The sequence below is a fragment of the Mustela putorius genome, unplaced genomic scaffold (genome assembly GCF_011764305.1).
Source record: "Mustela putorius furo isolate JIRA1106 unplaced genomic scaffold, ASM1176430v1.1 tig00000196_pilon_pilon_pilon, whole genome shotgun sequence".
NCBI classification, from domain to species: domain Eukaryota; kingdom Metazoa; phylum Chordata; class Mammalia; order Carnivora; family Mustelidae; genus Mustela; species Mustela putorius.
In genome coordinates this window covers 9,502,049-9,524,223 of record NW_025421310.1, presented here as the reverse complement: position 1 = coordinate 9,524,223, position 22,175 = coordinate 9,502,049, and the positions used below count along the sequence as shown (strand labels likewise).

The window sequence follows — 22,175 nt, the reverse complement described above, 5'->3', positions numbered from 1 at the left end:
GATATAGAAAAGATATAGAGGACCCAGGTACCCAGTACCCCGGGCTTCACCTTTCCAAAAAGATCCAAGAGCTCTATTTCCCTAAAGGCCTCTTTCATCCCAATCTTGAACCAGAATACCTCACTTTTATCCTTTTCTTCCCTGAGACAGATGCATTAGTTTATTCCTCCTTTGCTAGAAGACCCACCTCCCATGATATAAGCTGAGATGTTTGGTTTCCCAGCTTCCCTTGCAGTGATGTGGCTAATTTGGGGTCAATAAGGCAAGTTTGCTAATGGGTTTCCAGGAAATTTCTTTCCTCACTCACGAGGCTGGTTGAAGGAAGGAGTGTGGGAAGAGAACCTTACTCCCTTTTGTCTTCAGATACAGTTGCATGAAGAGGTGATGTCTGGAGCTCTAGCAGCCATATTGCCACATAAGACAATATGCCAACCCAGGTCGCTATGTTGCTGAGCCAGCCTGAAATCACCACTTATTTTGCCACTGTTTATTTTGTTACTTGCAGCCAAGGGAATCTTCACTGATGCACTCCCTACATTTCCAATGAAAAACCCGGCTAAGAGAGAAAAGGCATCACGCTGGGGAGAACAGTGGTAAGCCCAGCCTTCACTGGCGCCAAAACATTTGCTCAGTCAACCAGTGTTTATTGATTGCCTGCTGTGTGCCAGGCTCTGTGTTAAGTGCTGGGGATAATGACATGGTCTCTGCCTTCATGACATACTCAGCTGAAGGAGGGAGGCAGAGAGTATACGAGTTTAGTACATACAAATTTATGTGAGAGAAGCCAGAGGTTCAGAGGTTGTGAGACTGAACCCATAACCAAGTCAGCCTCCTAAGCTAGTAATGGTTACATTTTTAGGATTTCTGGACCCAATTCCAATATTGGGGGGATCCCCACACACACCAATTTTCATACACCAGCAGGTGTCTGAGAATTCACCTCCATTCTGACACCATCTCTCCAAAGATAGCTTGAGATTCCAAAGGTGAAGAGTCCCTCCTACAAGACTGACACCCCCATTCCCCACTTCGGATTCCAGCTGCAAGCCCCAAACTGCTACCCGGGCTTCTGAGAGACTGCCTACAGCTGGAGGTTCCAAAGACCTCTTCCTTGGATTTGATTAATTTCCCAGACTGGCTGCAGAACTCAGGGAAACACTTCTTACATTTACCAGTTTATTAAAGGATATGAATCAACAGCCAGATGAAGAAATACCCAGGGCAAGCTCCCAAACAAAGGAGCTTCTGTCCTTGTGGAGCCTGGGACCCGGCTTATGGCACAGGGGAGCATTCTGGTTCCCCCAGCATGGAAGCTCTCCGGAAAAGGATCCAAGAGCTGGCCTCCTGGGTTATACGAAGGCTTCATTATATTGTTATGATTGACTAAGTCACTGGCCATTGGCTGATTCAACCTCCAATCCCTTCCCCTCCTAGAGGGGCGGGCAGGGAGGGGTGTGAGAAAGTTCCAGTCTTTTAATCACAGGTTTGGTCCTCCAGGTAACCAGCTCCCCCTTTGGGTCAGGTCCAAAAGTCACTTTCATTAATAACAAGCCACTCAATTCGCCTTTAGGGCTCTGAACCGTTTTTCAAGAACTGTGGATCAAGCAAGACCAAAGATATCTGAGAAACATATTTTGGTCATCTGAATGAGCAAATATATATTTCCTATAAATCGTTGTAGCTCAGTTAGCATTGTTCTTGAGAAGTGTATAACCCGGGGCAAAAAGTGGTATTCCAGGCAAAGCAAACTCTGGGGCAAAGCCCCAGATGCAAAATAGAGCCGGGTGGACAGAAAGCCTGTTGTTAATTGAGTGGCAGGGGTGAAAGTGCCAGAAGGGGAGGTCAGAGGTCAATAGAAGCCCAACCACAAGGCTCTGAAAATCACAGTGAGGAGTCGGGACAATATCTGAAGGGCAATGGGCACTCCCAGAAGGGTTTAAAGAGGAGAGGATGTGTTCTGAGCTATTTCAAGATGCAGACACTGGCAGCTGAATGGGTATGGCCTGGAGGAGATGGGGGGGGGGGGATGTAGGAAGACCTTCTGAGAGAATGAGGCTGGGCGCCCCCTGGGGCTTGAAGCAGCACAGGGCAAGACTTGCCGGTCCACCAGTCTGTCCAGCACCAAGCCTGTAGGTCCTGCCTAGAGGCTGTGCAAACCACATGGGTAGATCGGCAGCAGTCTCTCCCAGCCTGGAAGCCACAGCGCCTTGGCTGCGCAAATACAAGCAGAGTCTTCTGCCCTGAGAGAGAGACAGGAAGTCCCATGCCCAGAGCCAGTCTTCAGTCACAGCAGGACAGGAGGGCTCTGCCTGCTTTTGGGATGAAACAGGAGGTCCTACCCCCCAAAAAAATTCCTGCGCGGTGCGGGCCTTGGTCACACCTGCGTGGCTGCCCGAACAGTCCTCGGGCCCCCACCCGGAGAGATGACTGGACAGAGACCAGCAGCCTGGAAGAGAAAGGAAAGGAGGAGGACAACCTCAGGTGTCACCCTGAATGCGACATGACTCACCTTTTTCGAGGGCTAGCTCACATCAGTCAGAGTTAGCCAGGTTCTCCTCATTTACAACAGGGAAAAAAGAAATGTCCGCCCACCCTTGGGACAGGAAACAACCCAGCTTTCACCCGGGAGAAGACATTCCATCCCACATCTGATAGAAGATGGAAGTTTGGCCAATTTTTATGGAAAAAAATAAAGGAGTTCTCCCTCCTTTGGCGGGAAATTGGAGTAAGAAATTGTAGTAAGAACTACAGCAAAAATGTGATGGGAATTCCTGTCCAATATTTATGTATTAAAAAGGGAGGGGTGTTATTTACCGACTTTGTAAACCAACAAGTAAAGCTGGAGGAAGAAGACTCAGATCATCTCCTCTCCCTAAAACACAAAAAGTTCCAGCCCATTCCAGGGCACTGGGGCACTGACACTCACTTGGTGGGCTCCGTTTGGGCTAGGGTCCTCCAGCGGGACTTTGAGGGGCAGAGGCTGTGAGGTCTGCACTGGAGTTACGCTCTGCATCTTTTTTTCCAGTGGGGGAACCACAGGGGTCAAGGAGGGCGGATGCTTCTTTTTCTTGAGAGAGTCTCCTAGAAAGAGGAGGAACGAGAAACAGAAGCACTTCATTGGCTCTTGCAACACACCAACCCAGCTAATGACCAGGAGAGATCGGTGAGGGGCGGGGCCTCACTCTGATAGGCTGATATGGAGGTAGAAGGCGGGATGAATAGCCTGTGGCCATGCAGACGGGTTCAGCCTGCTCTCGTGCTAGGGACCCTCTCCAGTGGGCCCTCACTTACCCCTGAGCCTGCACAGGCAGCATATGCACAGGTAGAGAAGTGCTGCCAGGAGCGCCAGGCCCAGAAGGGAGCCCAGGACGATGCCAGCAATGGCCCCGGAGCCCAGGGTGGGACCTGGAAGAGACAGAGCGATGAAGGATAAGAGAGCAGGAGCTAGGGCTGGACCCAAGTTTCCTAAGCCCCCTGCTCCAACTCTTTTGGAACCCAATTCCTGGGACCCCAGACTCTCAATTCTTTTAGCATTTACTAAGTAAGCGGTGCGCCGGGCGTTCTACCAGAAGGTAACAGTCCACCGGTGAGCAAACCCAGATACCTACTCTCATGGGGATTAATTTTTAGGGAAATCAGAAATGAACGTACCAATTAATAACAATTACAGGTTGTACTAAGAAAAAAATGTGCTATGACAGAAATAAGGTGCTATCACAGAAATAGAGTCAATTTTCTGCGAAGACTCTGTTTCCAAATGAGGCCACATTCACAGGTACTGAGGGTTAAGATGTCAATTATCTTTGGGGGGAGACACAGTACAGCCAATCAAGTCAAGAAGAGATCATCAGGATGAGCCCAATCCGAGATGACTAGAGCCCTCACAAGAAGAAAACAGAGACACACACAGGGAGGAGGAGGCTGTGGGAAGCTGGAGGCAGAGACCAAGCAATGCAGCTACACTCAAGGAAGGTCAAGAATGGATGGCCACCCTCAGAAGCTGGGAGAGACCCGCAAAGACTCTGCCCCAAGTCTCAGAGGGTGCACAGCCCTGATTTCCCTGAGATGGAGCACTGACCCCTTGATTTCTGACTTCTGGCCTCCAGAGCTGGGAGAGACTACATTGCTGTGTGTTCAAACCATGCGGGTTATGGTCCGTTGTGACCGTAGCCCCCGAAAAAGGATACAGACAGACAAGCAAGATACAAGGAAACAGACTGAAGGGAGGTGGCCCAGGAAAAGGCTCCAACAGCCCCAACTCACTGGCCTGGTAGACTCGACTTTGTGATGGGGTCCCTGGCTGGCCGCCCAGGGTGGGGAGGATACGGAAGGCCCAGGTCCCAGGGTTCCGGCGAGGAAGAGGCACCACGGCTGACCGCTCCTGAGGCCCCAGAAAGAGCAGGGAGATCCAGTCTTTGTAGGTAGTGGCTCTACCCAGGTCGGGGCCCTCTTGTCGTGCCTGGATCTCAAAACCACTGATCAGGGCCCCACGTTCCACATCCCAGGTCAGCACTGCTGCATTCTGGGCTCTCTGCAGCCTCCATGAGGAGATGGAAGGTCCTGGGGAGGATTAAGGTGGGGCCTGAATTTATGGGTCCTAGAGGGGAGAGGGAAGGGTGCTGCAGGCCTGGGCTCATATGTCTTGGGAACAGAGGGTCTGGGGAGCCTTCTGGCCTACAAGAGAAAGGGACTGAGGACTTGAACTCTTGGATCTGAGGGAGAAGGAGCTGGGGACTGGATCTGAGGTTGGAGAGGGCTGGAGGACTTCTGGGTTCTGGGAAAGGAATGCACTCACCAATGAGAGTAATCTGGTTGCCCCCAGCACCCAGCGCCCCGCTGCACAGCACGGAGTAATTTCCCAGGTCCCAGTCCAAACTGAAGTTGCTAATGAGGAGCCTGTGCCCATCTTGGCTGAGCCGGAGGCGACCCCCACCTCCAGGGGCCACGGGCCGCCCTTCCCGGGTCCAAGATGCTCTGGATGGTGGAGGGCAGCCAGTGGCCTCCAGCGCCACTTCTGCCTCCCCAGATGGTGTTTCCTCCACTGTGGGATGCAGCAGCACCTCCCGAGGGGCCTCTGCAGGTAGAAGAAACCCAGCCAAGTCAAGACGTCACCCTGGAGTCCAAGCCCCACCCTTCGGGGAAGGAAACCGCTGTGAAACTTTAGCCAAACAAGGAAGCACTGCTCATTCACTCACTCTTGTTCAGTCATTATTGGATGTCCTTAATAAGGCCTTATGAGATAAATACTATGGACCAGGTTCTGGACTGGGGAATTCATATTGTTCTCGAGCCTTTATTGCTCGGGACAAGTAGGAAGGTGTCAGCCCTCTTCCTGGGTCCAAGAAAGAAACTGTGACCCTTTTCGCTGCTTGCAGTATAGGAACAACCTTGGTCCTTCTGTAGGGTTTAAGACAAAGGAAATCTCTTTTCCTGGAGTTAGAAGTCTGCCTTTCTCATTTCCTAAAGGAACTAAGAAATACGCCCCTCCTCGGGAAACAGGAAATAAGTCCCACTGGCTCTCACCCGGGGTGACAGTGCAGGTGCGTGTGGTCACCAGGTGACGAGCGACGCAGGTGACGGGAACACCGCTGAGCCGGGGGTGGGCGGGGACAGCCGCCAGGAGCACGGAGGGCACCGGCTCTGCGCGGACGCCTTCAGGGAGACCCTGGAACTGCAGGGAGGCGGCGGGGACCCCGCCCGGCCACGAGCAGCGGAAGCGGAGGCTGCGGTCCCCCGGACCACCTTCGACTGAGCACTGTGGGGACCCGGGAGGCAGGTCTGTGGAGCGTAGGGAGAGATCAAGGGGCCAGCCTCTCCCCCCTCACCCCTCCAGCCCTCCTATCCGCGCGTTCGCGCCGACCCTTCTGCACCTGGCACCGGCCCGTAGGCGCCATCCACGCCCTATTCTCTTGCCACCCAGCTCCCTCTCCCAGAAACGTCCAGGCCGAGCGGGCAGCTGCAGCCCCACCGACGGCCTCTCTTTCCCGAGAAGGCTACATTTCGGCCCTGATTTCTTTCCTCGCAAACATAACCCCTTCCACCGAGTTACTCTGGGCCTTCAGCCAGACGTCTGTGCCCTCCAGTTGCGCCCCGTCCCAAATGAAAGACAACTCGCTCATTTCTAGAACGAGCCCGCCCCCTCTTGTGACTCCGCCCCCTTCCCAGGTAATTCCTTTATTTGCTGATCCCACCCACGGGCCGAGCTCACCCGCCACGGTGAGGTTGAGCAGGGAACGGCGGCGGTGGCCGGTGCGCGGGTTCGAGGCGAGGCAGGCGTAGGTGCCGGCGTGGCCCGGCCCGACCGCCGGCAGCAGGAGACGCGGGCCTGAGGGCACCGCGGCCTCGGCCGGGTCTGCCAGGCTCCACGTGATGTCGGCGGGCGGCCGCGAGGCGGCGGTGCAGCGCAGGGTCACGTTGCTGCCGGCGGTGACATATAGGGCGGGGGCGGCGTCGCGATCCGAGGACACCTTGATGACCGGCGCATCCGGGCCGTCTGGATGAAGTGATCCGGACCGGGAGAGTCAGGGTCATCCGGAACACCGCCACGAGCCTGGGGCGCTCCAGGGGACCTCCAATCCCCCCTCCGCCTGGGACTCAGGAGGCTGAGCTCCCGGATCCCGGCCCCCGACCCGAGGCACAACCCCACTCACAGAAGACACTGACGTCGGCCGCAGCCTCCGTGTGGCCGAAGGGGCTGCGGATGCGACAAGTGTACCGGGCCTGGTCGCCGCGCACAGGGCGCGTGATGAGCAGCTGGTCGCCCTCTGTGCGGATCCGGGGTGGCTCTGCTCCCTCAGGGTCCGCCGTTGCCTCCAGGGTGCGTCCGTCCCGGCTCCAGCTCAGCTCCCCACGACCCGGCCTCCACCCTAGGCAACGCAGCCGCAGCTCGGCCGCCCCCTCCTCTGTCTCAGGGGTCTCAGGCTGCACTGACAGCTGGGGCAGCTGCTCTGGGAGAGGGAGACCAGTTCAGGACCTGGTCCAAGGCCCCCTCTTGCTATATAGTCATGACTCCAGGCCCCAGCCTTCTCTACTCCTTCCACCCAGGACTTCCGGGCCCAGCCCCAGGAGTCCCCCTCCTCACAGACCCATAAGTCTGAGTCCCCCACTCTCTCCTCTCAGAGACTCAGGATTCTGAGTCTCCGGGGGTCTTGATCCCCAGGTCCAACTTCCCTTAAGAAACTCTATCTTGACCCCCAGCCCCTCTTATCCCTCCTCCCTCCAATTCAGAAGTCCTCTCTCCCCTGTCAAGGGACCCCTACCTCAGGGGAGAAAACATGATCAGACAGCAGCCACCTTCCTAAAGGGCCTGCACTTTGGACCTCTGTGCCCACTTACCATACACACCCACGGTGAACTCCCGAATCTGCCGGGAGACCCCAGCCCGGATAACCTCAGCAGTGTATACCCCAGCATCCTCTAGCTGGGCAGAGGCAAGTTCCAGGCTCCCCTGGGCCTGGTCAAATCTTAAGCGGTCTCGGTGAGCAGGGTCCAAGCTGATCAGGGGGGCCCCTGGCCCCAGGCCTCCGGCTGCCAGCACCTTAGAGCCTCGACGCCAGACAACCAGAGGAGCAGGAGGGCCGGGGCTGGGAACTGGAACTAGAGGGAGCTGGATGGTGGTCCCCACTAGCACCGAGAGAGGCCTCCCCACTTGCTGGGGGAAGCTTTCCACAGGGTGGGCTACTGTAGTTACTTTGGATTCAGGGTTCTGGGCAGAGATTTCAAGATCTTGACCCTCAGGGGAAGATTCTGAACCTGGGGTCTCAATGGATGCTCCAGGATCTGGGCCTTGGGCTGAAATGTTCGAAGTTGGGGTCTTAACAGAGGAGGGCTCTGAGTCTTTGGCAGGAACTTGAGAACCCAAGACAGAAAATACTTCAGAACCCGGGATTTCAGAGAAGGCAGGATCCAGGCTCAACTTTTGGCCCTCAGCAGAAACATCTGACCAGATGGAGAGAGGCACATCACTCAAATTCGAGGCCTCAGGAAACCATTTGGAATGAGGAACAGCAGCAGTGGTTTTTGGACCTGGAGAATGATCTGGAAATTTCCAGCTGGGGGGTTGGATGGAGACTTTTGAACCTGGGATCTGGGAAGAGCTTTCTGAGTCCATGGAGAAACTGGGTTGCTGAACTCCAGAAGAGGCTCGGGAGTTGAGAACCCCTCCTCCGGAGGCTGCAAGGACAGAAGGAGAGGCCGTTAGGGGTCTGCTGAGCAGGGGAACCAGTGGGGAAGAGGCTGAGCAGGGGACTTACCCAGGAGCAGGAAGAGCAGCAGAGCCCGTGAGGTGTCCATGGTGCTGGCCGCACCCGTGAGGACACTGCAGCGAGACTCCGGGGCCTGCACCTGTGCCTCCCTGGTCGACGAGTCCGACAGGACTGGTAGCTTCCTGGGCGGGGAAGGAAGCCAGACCCAGTGGGACGTGCCAGGATCCCCCACCCTCAATCTCGTGGCAGAGCCAGCCACCCTGCCCCACTGGTCCTCATCAGCTGGCCCCATCTGACCCAGGCACTCCCCACCCCTGCGTGAAGACAGGGAGAGCTGGGTCTCCCAGCAGAAACGTGGTAGCAAACTCATGGGGAACAGAAGCAGGAAGACCTCTTGGAGGGCGAGGTGACCCTTCAGAGAGCGCCATCTGATGCCCTTGGCCTCAGTTCAGGTTTCCTCTCACCAGACTGTGGACCTGAGCCCACTCTAGCCTGCCTGCAGCCTCAGATACCTGCATCCAACCCTCTTCCTACTCTGCTCCAACTCCTCCCACAGCTCCCTGCTGCCCTCAGAACAAGTCTCCACAGGCTGTCTCCCACCCTCTCCCAAGACCCAGAGTTGCATTTCCCTGCCCCCTAGGGCCTCAAATGCCCTGTGTTCCACCGAACTCAGCATCTTCCCCCAATACAACCCCTTTCCTGGGTTCTCCATCTCAAGTGTGGTTCCACATCTATGCAGAGGCTGGGAGCCCTCTTTCCTCCTCTCCCCTTCTGCTCTGTCCCTTCCTCTCCAATCCCACTGGCCGGATCCATCCTCTCTCCCAGCCTCCTCCCTCCAGCCTCCACCACCTGACCCCTTGATCCACACTTGACCCCTTTCTACCCCACCCCTCCTGTGCGTGGCTCCCCTGTGCCCTCAGGAAACATCCAAGATCCCTTCCAGACCCAGAGTGGCCCAGACCTACCCACTCTGGTCACACCATCTATCCTCTTACTCTTTGAACATCCAGCTATTCCTATGCCCCATCTCTCCCTTCCCAGGTTTGCAGGCAGTCTCTTCTTTGCCTGGACTGCTCTGTTCACTTCCTCTGCCACCCCCCAACTTGTCCAGCGGCCTCACCTAATTAAGAATAATAATAATAATTACCACTTTTCCTGCGCCAAGAACCATGTGACATGCTTCCCAGGCATTATCTGCCCGAACACTTCCAAATGCCCTATGAGCTGGGGTATCATTATCCTCATTTTACAGGCCAGGGGACTATGGCTCAGAGAGGTCCAGGGACCTGAAGAAGGTTGCACAGCCAGAGGGTGGAGCTGGGCTTTGGTTCAAGGCGATCAGATGCTCACTCCCTTCAGAAAGCTCCAACCACTCCAGGCTGGGCTCAGGGCCTCTGCTCAGCTCACAGTCAGTCCTCTGAGCTTATCAGTGAGTTCTCACCATACTGATGGTAACGACAATGGGAATCATAGAGTGCGCACCTTCCTTGTGTCAAGTGTGGTTCGGGGGGGCGGGGGGGGGGCTGCACTAATGGGCTGTTTTATAGCTTAAAGATGCCTGCATCTTTAAGGAGGGGTCTATGTCCCCTCCCCTCGGATCCAGCTGGTTTCTGACTACCAGGCCAAGAGAGCACAGCAGAAGGGACCCCATGCCAGGGTCTGCATCTCGGCCCACAGACTGGCATTTTCCACTTCACGTGTGATGGAACGCTCCCTCTTGGAACCCAGCCACCATGTCATGACAAAGCTCCTACAGCGCCCCACCCCCATCGTCCCAGAGGAGTCCTGGCCTCTGGCCAACAGCCAGCTCAAGCCAACAACCCCGGCCGGCTTGTAGGCTGCATAACTGAGTCATCTTGGATGTGGATCCTCTGGCCCCACTTGAGACCCCAACTGAGGCCGCCTGGGGAGGTGAGCTGTCCTTCCAAGCCCTGCCCAAATTTCAGATTTATGGGCAAAATAAACGATTGCTGGCTTAAGCCCTGAGTTTTGGTGTGGTTCGTTATGCCATGCCAGACAACCAGAACACTGGTGTTATTACGTACTGCCCCGAGGGAGGAGGGAATTGGGGCTCAGGGAGTGGGAACCTGCCAGAGTCCTCCCAGAGCCAGGGAGTGGCCTGGCTAGGGCCTCGAGAGCGAGACGCAGAGCCTTTAACCACTGCACTAGGCCCTTCCTATTCTGATCAGCCAGATGGGAAACCGAAGCTCAGACATGGGACGTCACTCACTCGAGACCCCCCAGCCGGTAACTGCGAGCGAGGCTCTCAGATCCCCAAGTTTGACTCTGGGCCCCAGCTCTCCATCCCCACATGAGGTTTTCATTGTTGTCTGTCTCCCCAACCAGACCCTGCGCTTCCAGCCTCCTTCCCTCTTGTACCCGGAGTCTCGGTAGGGGCCTGGCACCTGGGAGCCCTGGCAAACACTCTGTAGATGAAAGCCCTTCTCCCCACCTCATGGAAAGGCGTCCTTCAGGACTCAGCAGCGATGCCCTCTCTCTGGGAAAGCTCTCTACCCCACATGCCAGCTCAGGTGCCCCAGGAGGTCTCCCAAGCGCATGATGTCACCTGTGCCCAGAGCGTACAGCATGCAGCTGCCTCTGTCGGTGTCCGTCCCCCCACCCGCCCCCCCCCCGCCACGGCCCCCTTCAGCATGGAGCTTTGCAGGGACTGGATTTGACTCACCTGGGTCACCGACATCACCCAGTACAGGGCCTGGCATGCAGGAGATTTAAGCAAATGTTTGTTGACTGAACCAAAGATCAGGTCTCCAGGGAATGAGTTAAACAGAGACAGTCATCGGGAGGATCATAGTTTTATTGCTGAGTTTCAGGAAAGGGGCTCAAATCCGCCCAATCTCCCTCAGCTTGGCCACCAGGTCCTCTGTGGTCTCTACCTTGACGCCGGCTGTCCGCTGGGGTGGGTCCTCCACGCTAACCACGGAGAGCTTGGAGGTCAGGTCCACACCTAGGTCTCCGGCCTTGATCACCTCGATCTTCTTCTTCTTGGCTTTCTGCACACGGGCACCCGCTGTTCACGCGGCTGCTGGAGCCCCTGCGGCCACTCCGGCAGCCTCCTCCCCATGACTGCCACGTCTGCAGAACCAATCCCACTGCCCGAACTTGTCTGGACCCACCCACCCACCAAGACAACCGGGACCTCTTCTGGGGCCGGTAGAGATCATGTCTGTGGGCGGGGATGGCCCGGGAAGCCCTTCTATTGAGGGTCCTCCCCAAGTCAGCTGCCTTGGGAGGCCCTTCACGGGCTGAAATGGACTGGCAACGTCAACCTTCTGGCAGTAAAGACTCAATGGACTTTGGGCCAAGCAGACTCACTGAACGCTCCCTATTGGCTGACCTAACTCACAGAGCCCACCCTACTGGATGAGGTGACCACCGTAGCCTCCTATTGGCTGGGATGACATGCTAAGCTCTCCCCATTGGCTAGGATGACCCAGTGAACCCATCCTACTGGCCATGACGGTCACTGAACTCTTTTAGCCAGATGTGCCGTTCCTTCGGATCAGAAGTCCCTTGGATCCCCTCTCCCCACATCTGAGCACCAGAGAGGCACTGGGCCTGCAATGCACTCACCCACTCCTGGGCCCTCAGGGACCCAAGCACCAAGCACTCACCATGATGTTGGGCAACGTGGCGTAGCGGGGTTCATTTAGCCGCAGGTCAGCGGTCACCACGGCAGGCAGCTTCAGCCGCAGGGTCTCCAGGCCCCCATCGATCTCCCGCTCCACTTTCAGCTTGTCCCCTTCCAGTGTCACCTGGGAGGCGAATGTGCCCTGGGGAGAGGAGGGTGGGGGTGAGGTTAACTCAAGACAGGCACAGAGCAGCAGGAGGATGAGGTAATGAATGAGAGAACAGGAGAGAGTCCCACAAGGTAACCTATAGACACAAGTTCATAAACAGGACGAAGCCACAGAAAGGGATCTCAAAAATCTAGGGCGGGTATCTGTAATTTCACTGGGAACCAAGATGCGGGTCCTAATGACCTGAACCTGCCAGTTAGGTTCCTGCCTATCATCAACCTAGCTTAATAATGATGAACATGTATGGAGGGGAAGGGCGCTGTTCTAAACAGCCATCAGGCCCTCTTGGGAACACTGTAAGGTCAATGCTATTGTCCCCATTTGACAGATGAGGAAAACTGAAGCAGAGAAAGACTCCAAAATGTGTTCACTGTCACCCACCAGGGGTCAAGCCAAGAACTGGCTCCATGCCCTGCTCCCGGTACCCACCATTCTGTCCCCTGGGGCTCCCTTCCAGGCCCCTCTGCTAGGCTGACCCTAGGAACATCTGCCGGCATCCGGTTTTCTTTGCTCGGTGCCCAAGCTCTGGCCAAGCCCCTTGGTCCCCCAGTCCTATATCAACACTGGCTGATAGACCTGCACCTTCTCTTTGTCCAACCAACCTGTTCTCTCCACTCACTCACTCACTGGACAAAGCTTTCAAGTCTTAGCTGGAATGTTCCATCAATCCCGAGGGCCCCATGAACTAGCCTTCGGATACACTGTGAAAACGACCAAGGCCCAGGCTTTCGTGTGCATTTTTTCTGGCCGGGAAGGCCGCCAGAAACCAAATACATACCCAGCAGCCACAGGACTAGAGTGTCTTCTGAATGTAGGAAATGTGGCTAGTAGTGCAATTGTGGGATGGGATTTTCCCTCTTAATTAATTCATTTAAATTTAAAGACCAAGAGGCGCCTGGTGGCTCAGTCAGTTAAGCGCCTGACTCCTGATTGCAACTCAGGTCATGGTCTCCAGGTCGTAAGAGTGAGCTCAGCGGGAGTCTGCTTCCTTCCTTCTGCCCCTCCCCCCATTCTCTCTGTCTCTCAAATAAGTAATAAATCTTTTTAATAAATAAATATATTTAAAGATCCGTAAGCCAAATATATTTTCCTGATCGTGATGATGGTGTGTATGTGTGTCCAAGCTTACCAAACTGTCACTTTAAATATGTGCAGTTTATCATTAAGTCACTTAATCTCAATAAAGTTGCTATTAAAAAAAAAAGATATTTGATGCAATTCCAGAAAACTTGTAAGTCTATTTGGAACAACCTGGGGTATGTGAGCCTACTTTTTTAATTGTGAGTTTTGGGAATCTAAACTAAGTATTTCTGATAGAAATTCAGCATCTGAACTGAGATGGGCTGTAGATATATAATTCACAATGGATTTCGAAGACTTCATACAAAAAGAGAAAAGAATGTAAAATAGCTCAGTATTTTCTTATACTGATTATATGCTAAGATAGTCACACTTTAGATGTGTTCAGTTAAATAGAATATTACTGCCATTAATTCTGCCTGTGTCTTTTTACTTTTTTAGTCTGGCTATGAAACATTTTAGATCAAAGGTGGCTTATGTTCCTATTGAACCGGCATAGGTGGGGAGGGGGCACTGGAATTTCATACAGGGTGGGGAAGGAAGGCCTCTCTAAAGAGCTAACAACTGAGCAGAGACCTGAAGGAAAGAGTGGGAAAGCCATGAGGCAGTCTGAGAGAATCATGTCCTAGACTGCGGGGGAACAGCAAGTGCAAAGGCCCTGAGGCGGGGATGAATTTGGTGCACTTGTGGAGTGACAGGCTGATGAAAACAGAGCACCAAAGGCCTAGATAAGGCCTAGTGTCTTGGCTGTGCACATTTCTTTCCTGCCCACTGGAGAAGTCACCCTGTCTTACTAAGCCTGCCTCCCTCCAAAAGGGCAGGGACAAGAATGGCCCTTTTCTGAGCCCCCAGATCTGGCCCCTAGGAGATGCTCCCCACTCCAACCTCACCTGTGGCCAGTCTAGCAATCCAGCTGTCATCTGTCCCGTCTGATTACAGTCATCATCAATGGCCTCGGTGGAGAAAGAGAGAAGACTGTATGACAATATGGCTTTTCACATACCATTCAGGCCTTTGTCTAGATGCGGGTTTGGCCACACATCTGTCCATGGTCTGCCGGCCTCCTCTTCCACGTGGACCATCACCACAACCCTGGGGCTCCGATCCTACCTCACAGGACCCCAGGAGTCTTTCTGACGTCCACAGTCATCCTGCCCACCCCGTTCAAACCCTCCACTAGGCCTGGGCCCACTGTCATCACAGCGCCTGCCCCCACCTCTGGGGTGCTGAGCAGGGAGGGCAGTGCAGGGGTGGAAGTGCACTCACCTGCTTGCCCAGCAGCAGCAGATCCACCTTCTCCTTCTCTGCCAGCTTGGCCAGGACCCGGGCCACCTGTAGGGGACCCAGGCGGTCTGCCTCTGCAGCTGGCACCTCCACGTGGATGCCTCGGTCCGCACCCATGGCCAGAGCAGTACGGATGGTCTCCTGCCAGGAGAAGGGATGTGACGCAGCTTCCAGCCCCAAGGGGCCCAGGAGCCTGGTCCCAGGCCCTCCTCCCCCAGACCCAGGACTTGGGGCCCTGGATGGCACCTTCTCCCCAGGACCTGAGCACCTGGCACTGGGCGGGCCCACAGCTGACGGCGATGACCTCTTTCACCAGCTTCTTCTCCTTGAGCCGCACGGCCTCCTCCACGGCGATCTCACAGAAGGGGTTCATGGAGTGCTTCACGCCATCCGTGACCACGCCTGTCTTATCAGGCTTTACCCGGATCTGCCGAGTCAGCAAGGGAAGGCGCGGGGTCAGGGGAAACAGGCAAGAAGGCAAGGGCTGGATGGGGACAACCGGGACCCTGAAAGGGGCAGGGCCTTGTCAAGGTCCCGCAGCTCTGGGGACATAGCAGATGAGAATTCACAGCCAGAGGGTCATCCTCTCATGATGTCACTCACACATTTGTGGAGCACTGGGGGACATCGGACATGCTTGCCTGACTCTGTCACTGATCCTGGGGCCCAAGACAATGTTTCTCGAATTTTGGTTTACTGTAAACCACAGTGTGAAATACACTTTAGGATACTCCTGAGTGTATTACAAATACACAACATATACTTCCATACCAACATAAATATGGCAACGCAAGGTTCGGTGAACAATGCTTCCCCTGATTTGTACACTGTACCCTGACATTTTCTGCTCTTTCTTTAAATGTTAACCCTCCACACGGATCTCATGACTGATCTAGTTTGCAAAACACTAGCATTAAAGGCCTATTCTGCCAAACAGGCAAACTCTACTCACTCCTTTCCTCACATGGTCCGTCTTAACTGAGCACCGACTGTGGGCTGGCCCAGAGCCAAATTCTGGGGACACCGCCACCAGCAAGGGAGTGAGGCCCACTGGCCTGGGAGCTCTGGGTCTAGCATGGGGTGGAAGGCAGTATGAACAACTAACCGTCCCCCTATTAATTTCCCATGGCTGCCATTCCAAATTACTGCTAACTCAGTGGCTTATTGTGTCATAGCTCCTGAGGCCCAAAGTCCAAAATCAGTTTCACTGAGCTGCCAGCAAGTTTGGCAGGGTGGGGGTCCCTCTGGAGGCTCTAGGGCAGAATCCATCCCTTGGTTCCTCCAGTTTCCTCTGCCCCTCTCTTATGCAGACTCTGGAGATGGCATTAGGGCCCACCTGTGTGATCCGGGGTGACCTCCCCATCTCAGGAGCCTTAACTCAGGCCCAACTGCAAAAACCCTGCTTCCAAATCAGCTACCATTCACCCACGGATTGGGGCCTGGATAGCCTGCTGAAGGCCAATTCCTAGCCCACCATATTCCTCTTAGCAGCCAACGGAGAGAATATTACTGGCCACGCACTGAAGGAGAATCACGCAGGAGCCCTGTTCTAAGAACCTAACTCATTAATCTTGGTGACAGCCCAGCAAGGGAGGAGCAGTCATTGTCCCTGTAGACAGATGAGGAAACTGAGGCGCCCAAGCAAAGTAGCTGGCCAGTCAGTGGTTTCTAGGACCCAAGCGCTCAAATCCCCTGCTCTGCCACCTGCGAATCCATGAAGAAGTCTGGGGAACTCAGAGAGGATGATGGGGGCCTGTGACCCAGTCTGACGTGGGAGGCTATCAGGAAGGCCTCCCAGAGGCAGTGGCACTAGAGGGGACACCTTAAAGATGAACTGGAGTTGAATAGGTCAAGAGACAAAAAACAAGGCTGATAAAGAGGCGAGTGGATGTCCTTCCGGGTTCTCGGTGGGGAACTGCGAGCACAGCAAGGGTGGAAAGTGGGGAGACGGCTGGGTGGCTGTTAGTCAACGAAATGAGGAATGACAGTGCCTTGGACCGCAGAGCCAGCAGAGACGGGGAAGCCGATGGACGGACTGCAGGGATCCCCGGAGGTGGGAGTGACAGAGCTCTGTGCTGGGCAGGCGCAGGGAGAGGGAAGAATCCTGCAGGACTCTGGGGCGTATCGTAGCTACATCCTACAAGCGGGACGGGGAAGGCAGGTGGGTTCTGCATCTAAGAAGCCCACGAGATGCCCAGGGGAGCCTTCCTTGGACGCCTTCACGATCCAGCCCAGGACCTGGCCTGCCTCTCTCCTCCCGTGTGACTGCCACCAAGGGCTCAGGCCGCAGAGACCTGGGATGACAGCCTGGCCGAACTGGGGACTCTGTGACACTATCTCTTATTACCTCCTTGCACATTTCGTCTCTTCCCAGTCTGGATGCACCTCATGGACCCATAACACTGATGAGGAGGAGAAGGAGGAGAAAAAGGACAGCTATCATTTTCTATCACTGTTTGTTCATTTTTTTAAAAAGTCATTTTAAGATTTTGTTTATTTATTTGAGAAACAGAGAACATGCACAAGAAGGGGGAGCAGTAGGCACGAGGCTCCATCCCAGGACCCTGAGATCATGACCTGAGTTGAAGGCAGATGCTTATTAACTGACTGAGCCACCCACGGGTCCCTAAAAGTCATTTTAACACCAAAAATAAGGCTCACATTTCAGAACTAAATAAATTCATTTTACAAAGTACAACTGGAGCCAACACCATGTTCTGAATCCATGCTTTTCCACTAGGACCTACTTTGAGTGTGTGGCACACGATCCCCAGAATTTGCCAGAACATGCACTGGCTTGACCCTGACCTCCTCCGCTGTCCCTCACCTCCTGTGTAAACCCCGTCCCTTCCAACTCTCCCATCCCTTAACCCTGTTTAACTCTCACCATAGCACTGACCACCCCTGACATACGACATAGGCTGGACTGATTGAGAGTAACTATCAGTCTTCTCCCCACCAGAATGTCAACTGCCCCCAGACAGGGACTTCCATCAGCTCTGTTCAGGACTGTACGCGAAGGCCAAGCACCTTCCAGAACCATGCATGAGAACCACTCAAACACTGGGAAACAGCAGGGGAACTAAACCACAAAAGCCTTCTCGTTACCGAAATAAAATCCAAGTCAGAGGTTTCCCCTTTCAACAAGAAAAGCAGCCCCACCAGTAACAGCCAGAGCTGGTGAGCCAGCGGCTGGTGGAGGGCGCTGATCCTGCTCTTGTTCTGAGGGGGCTCCTTGCACCGAGCTCCTGACACCCATGAACCAAGGGATGAGAGCCTCTGGCCCTGGGAAACATGCCAGCGCATCTTCTCGGTGGAAGACATTTTAAGCCTGAGTTGATTTCAAGCTTCAAAAACACTGTTTAGTTAAATTACGTAAGTCAGGAAACCATGGTTGGTCTGAAAGATCAGGGCGAGTCATTTTTTTCTATTATTATTATTTTAAATAATGAGGTTTTATAAATCAAAGAAGATAATCCTGCATGAAGCTTTTACTCTTTCTCTTGAATTTGCAAAATGTGAACCTTCAAAAGAAACAGCCATGAGCCAGACAGGTAGTGCTCCAAGGACTTTAAATATATTAATTCATTTAACTGCCCTAACTGCCTGGGAGGTTAGTTGCTGCCATTACCATCCCCATTGACCAGATGGAGCAACAGACGCACAGAGAGGCCAAGCGCCTTGCCCAGGATCACACAACAAGGAAGTGGCAGGACCAGGGGCCTAACTCCAAGTCTGACTTGGGAATCATGAGACTCTCTAGGACGAGAAATGGGCCCTCAAGAGGTGGGGGAGCCAGTCCTTTTATTCCTGGCCATTTATTCGTGGCCCTCTGTCTCAGAGCAGGTGTATATAAAGTGACTTCTGAAAGCTCTCCCTGAACTTTTGACACAGCTCAAGGACTTCTCTGTGGTTCTGTCCTCTGGTTTTTTTCTGTCAAGCGAGTCACTCACTGGGCATGTGCTGGGACTCTGGGCACAGAGCACCCGGGACACAGAGTGACCAGGAGAGCCAAGGCCAGAGGGGGAGACGGTGGCCAGGGAGTGATGCCAGTGACAGATGACTAAGGCGGTGGTCACCACACTGAGACCCTTCTACAGCAGATCTCATCTCGGGAAGGCAAAGAAGACCAACAGCCTCATGGAGCTGACACGTGTGACCTGAGGGATGATGAGGGGCCAGCCCTGCCAAGAGCAGGAGGGGCAAGGGGGAAAGGCCAGGGGCTCCCAGAACTGAGGGAAGGCGTGGCTGTCTGGGGTTAGGCCCAGAGCTGGAAACAGGTTTTCTGGGGCCTGAAGGCGTGGCTGTCTGGGGTTAGGCCCAGAGCTGGAAACAGGTTTTCTGGGGCCTGAAGTTTCCAGCCTTTGGGAGAGCCTCTTTAGGAAAATGCATACCAAATCATGAATGCAAAATTGATCCAGTCTCTGCCTGGGCCTTGAAAGAAACGCTGAAGGTTACAACCTCATCAGCTCATGGAAGATGTAACCTGGCCAGAACTGAGTATTCCTGGGTTGCCAAATGCTTATGAATTAAAACCCTAGACAAATAATCGTAAACATACACACAGACACACACTGAGCAGAGCATTTGTGTTCTGAACGGACGAGTAAAAGAATGTCCATTACCAGTTCTACCAATAATAGCCACCCTTCCTGAGGGCCAGCCAAGGCCGACTCTTACCCTGAGCCAAGCGCTATACTAGTAGCCCATTTAAACTTCACTGCCACCCAATACAGGAGGTAGTAGTACTGTTATCCCCTTGGTAGAGAGGAGGAAAATCGGGCTCTGAGTGGTTAAGCAACTCCCCCAAGGTCACACAGCAGGAAGCAGACTTGATTCCAGCTGTGGCTGGCCTGAAGTGGGCCCTGAACTGAGAGCCTAACGGGTATCTAAGACAGTGCTGACTACGCCAGACAGACTCTCCTCCGGACCCTGGGGCTCGAATTCTGGAAGGACACAGACACGAAAGTGAGCGATCAGAAAATCGCCCTGTGGATTACAAAGTGATAAGAGTATGGGAGAAATTACAGCAAGGGAGGGCACAGGAATGACATTTTAGGTCAGTGTCCAGGGAAGGCCTCACAGAGAAGGGAACATCTGAGCAAAGGCTGGAAGGAGGTGAAAATCCATGCTGGGAACAAAGTGGGTGAAACCCGGCACTCACCCCAAGGGGCTGTCATTCTGGACGTGGGGGTGACACCTGGGTGAGCAGAGGATCCCAATCCAGTGTTTGAGCAGAGCTGAGAGAGGCAAGCCCAGGGGCTGCAGGAGTGTCCAAGGACACATCAAGAAGCCTGAGAGGGTTGGGGTAGAGGGGTTCCCTGGAGGAGGTGATCCCAGAGAATCACTAAACTTTTGATACAATTGATAGATCAGAGTGAAGCAGGAAAAGGGAGGTACAAGGAGCACAGATGGAGGGAAGGGTGCCCAGGCAGAAGGCACAGCGAAGGGCAAAGATCCAAGGCAAAAAAGGGCCAGGTCTGTCAGGAAAGACCAGGTGAGGGAGCCATGGAAGCACAAAGGGTCAGCACGGGACATGGCACTGTGGACAGCAGAACAGGGGCCGCAGCCAGACCATGAAGGGTCTCAAACACCAGGCTGAAGGGCTGTGACTTTGTTCTTAGGATGCTGGGGAGCTTCAGGGCAACTCGGGGGTAGGGGAGAAAGAGCCCTGAAGCTGAGAGAGGATGGACCAAAGGAACCACTGAGAACCAGGGAGGAGACCCTGTGTGGGGCCAGCTGGGAGGAAGAGAAGCCTGAAATGCTGGGCCCATGAGGATGGAGAAGGGGACCAGCTGTTAAGTAATAGGTGGCGGGATTGGTAAGGGAGGGAGGGCAATGGTGCTGGGGCTCTGGCCCGTGATCAGGTAGTTGGCAATGTTTATTTCTTCAGAAAGGGCACCTACACACACAGCCAACAGATGGGATGCAGTGTTGGGAGCCCCGGGGCAGCACACCCCCCTGGGATAGGACAATGGCTGATACCTTCTCTTTGTTCTCTCATTCAGCACACACCTGTGTGCCAGGCCCTGTGCTGGGTAAGGCTGGGACCCAAAGCTGGTCATTTTCGGGTCTGCCGGGGGGGAAGACAAGATACGACAAAGGCACCTCAAGCCACGGAGACCAGGGCTGGGGTACAGGGAGGCCCAGAGACCAAAAGAGCCCAAAGCAACAGCTAGAAGTAGGAAGAAACCAGGAGAGAAGGTCCCAGGACCCCCAAGAGCAGCTAAAGAGAACACCCCTGCCCTTTGCTGTCAGGGCTTTGCTGCAGCCCTGACCTGACAGTGAAAAAGGAGGAGGGATGCCTGGGTGGCTCGGTCAGTTAAGCTTAAACTCAGGTCATGATCTCAGGATCCTGGGATCAGGCTCCCTGCTCAGTGAGGAGTCTGTTTCTCCCTCTCCCTTTGCCCTCCCCCTCTTGTGCGCTTGCTCACTCTCTCAAATAAACAAATAAAATCTTAAAAAAAAAAAAAAAAAAAAAAAAGAGGAGCAGAGACTGGTGCACTTCGATCCTGACGATACCTGCCTGGAGTGGGGTGATCCAGCAAGCAACAGGATCTCCGAGGGCCTCACTCTCCTCACCCGCCCAACCGGCTTCATAATATCAAGCAAGAGGATACTGAAAAGTACTGAATGAGTCAGTATCCGTCAAGGACTTGGAGTGCTGCCCTTCGCACAGTAAGCACTCACTAAACGTGAGCAGTTATGATCACTGAAGTTTCCCTGCCAAGTCGGGCTCCCAGGCCCTCACTCCCCAAGTGGGCAGGGATCCAGGTTTCATGCATCAGGAGGCCTCTGGCATGACAGGCCCGTACTGCACAATGCTGGGGACATATAGGTGGAATCCCAGTTTGATGGTGGGGACAGACACGGATGCGCAGTCACCATCTACAGTAGATGGGGAGACCACCTCAGTCTGCTTTAAGCCAAGTATTTTGAGAAACTGGCGGGAGAGGCTATGTCTGATTTACCTCTGTCCCCACCAGCTACTCTCAGGGTCAAGCCAGGACCGCAAAGACGCTGCCTCCCACCCCGGCCAAGCCCTCTCATGGGGAATAGGAGCCATTCCACCAGCTCAAACAGAATTTCATCTCCAGCAAACATTTCTCCCTCCCTTCCTGGCTAGAGCCTCCTCGCTCACCCCGCGGCTCTGTAGGGTGAAGGCTTCTGGGTTCCCAAGTTAAGGCAACTGAGTGGGCAGTGAAGCATAACAGGTGAAGTGTGGCTTGTGTGCAAAGCACTAGTCGCGCTGAGAAGACAGACGGACCTGGAGGGGAATCTCAGCTCTACCCCATCCTAGCGGAGTGACCTCGCCTCGGTTTCTCCAAATGTTACACAGGGACCGCGGCACCTCCAGCGGGTAAGAAACAGAGAAAGTAACTCGTACTGCACATAATTATTAAGACAGTGAGTCCAAAACCTTGAGAAAAGGGAGCGGGGTCATGACCCCAAAGGGGCTGGGTCTGAATTAGGAGGGTCTGAAGTCTGAACCTCACGGTCCTTGATCTTTGCCCTCAGGTGTGACTTTGACTTTCAGGAGGAAGAGCGGCAGAGATCAGACGTACGAGAAGACCCCCCATACAGTTTCGGGATTCCCGGGAGGTGCAAGGAGGGGCCCGGTCACCTTCACGGCGAAGTCGATGACCCTCTTTACAGCCACGAGCGCGCGCAGCTCCGCCATCTTCCTGCGGCTCCCACCTGCGGGGTCAGTAGGCTCACTCGGCCTCTGGAGCCGGACGTCCCGGCCCCCTCTCCCGCTCCCCTCTTTGCGCCTGCGCCCCGCGCCGCC

The 22,175-nt window shown here is 54.5% G+C and overlaps 2 protein-coding genes across 6 annotated transcripts; both read right to left on the bottom strand.

The window, feature by feature from the left end:
• Positions 1-623: 623 nt before the first annotated feature.
• On the bottom strand, positions 624-11,015 carry VSIG10L (V-set and immunoglobulin domain containing 10 like). 4 transcript variants are annotated; one of them, XM_004767140.3, is made up of 11 exons: positions 10,888-11,015; positions 8,253-8,386; positions 7,336-8,172; positions 6,651-6,947; positions 6,209-6,493; positions 5,524-5,778; positions 4,796-5,074; positions 4,264-4,560; positions 3,292-3,405; positions 2,927-3,081; positions 624-2,446 (listed from the first exon to the last, which is right to left on the bottom strand). In XM_004767140.3, the coding sequence occupies exons 2-11, from the start codon at positions 8,290-8,292 to the stop codon at positions 2,375-2,377; spliced, it is 2,631 nt and encodes an 876-aa protein (XP_004767197.1). In that variant the 5' UTR covers positions 8,293-8,386; positions 10,888-11,015; the 3' UTR covers positions 624-2,374. The 4 variants fall into 4 exon arrangements, with proteins under 4 accessions (XP_004767197.1, XP_004767196.1, XP_004767194.1 ...); XM_004767139.3 differs by lacking the exon at positions 10,888-11,015 and having other exon boundaries at positions 4,264-4,381; positions 8,253-10,809; XM_004767137.3 differs by lacking the exon at positions 10,888-11,015 and having other exon boundaries at positions 8,253-10,807.
• ETFB (electron transfer flavoprotein subunit beta) lies at positions 11,002-22,164 on the bottom strand. 2 transcript variants are annotated; one of them, XM_004767136.3, is made up of 6 exons: positions 22,011-22,164; positions 14,655-14,813; positions 14,369-14,527; positions 13,993-14,055; positions 11,837-11,995; positions 11,002-11,297 (listed from the first exon to the last, which is right to left on the bottom strand). In XM_004767136.3, exons 1-6 carry the CDS (start codon positions 22,065-22,067, stop codon positions 11,136-11,138), a joined length of 759 nt encoding a protein of 252 aa, XP_004767193.1. In that variant the 5' UTR covers positions 22,068-22,164; the 3' UTR covers positions 11,002-11,135. The 2 variants fall into 2 exon arrangements, with proteins under 2 accessions (XP_004767193.1, XP_004767192.1); XM_004767135.3 differs by having other exon boundaries at positions 11,002-11,215.
• Between the last annotated feature and the right edge of the window lie 11 nt (positions 22,165-22,175).

What these genes read in the sequence shown, in the direction of transcription:
- VSIG10L (XM_004767137.3), bottom strand. Translation starts at nt 8,574, where the DNA reads ATGAGTTTGCTACCACGTTTCTGCTGGGAGACCCAGCTCTCCCTGTCT. An exon ending in CACCTGCACTGTCACCCCGG is followed by an intron (nt 5,075 to 5,523) that starts GTGAGAGCCAGT and finishes TTCTACCTGCAG; the next exon opens with AGGCCCCTCGGGAGGTGCTG. An exon ending in GCCCAAACGGAGCCCACCAA is followed by an intron (nt 2,447 to 2,926) that starts GTGAGTGTCAGT and finishes TTTCTCTTCCAG; the next exon opens with GCTGCTGGTCTCTGTCCAGT.
- ETFB (XM_004767135.3), bottom strand. Translation starts at nt 22,067, where the DNA reads ATGGCGGAGCTGCGCGCGCTCGTGGCTGTAAAGAGGGTCATCGACTTC. An exon ending in TGCTGCTGCTGGGCAAGCAG is followed by an intron (nt 14,056 to 14,368) that starts GTGAGTGCACTT and finishes TTCTCCACCGAG; the next exon opens with GCCATTGATGATGACTGTAA. An exon ending in GATTGCTAGACTGGCCACAG is followed by an intron (nt 11,996 to 13,992) that starts GTGAGGTTGGAG and finishes TCCTCTCCCCAG; the next exon opens with GGCACATTCGCCTCCCAGGT.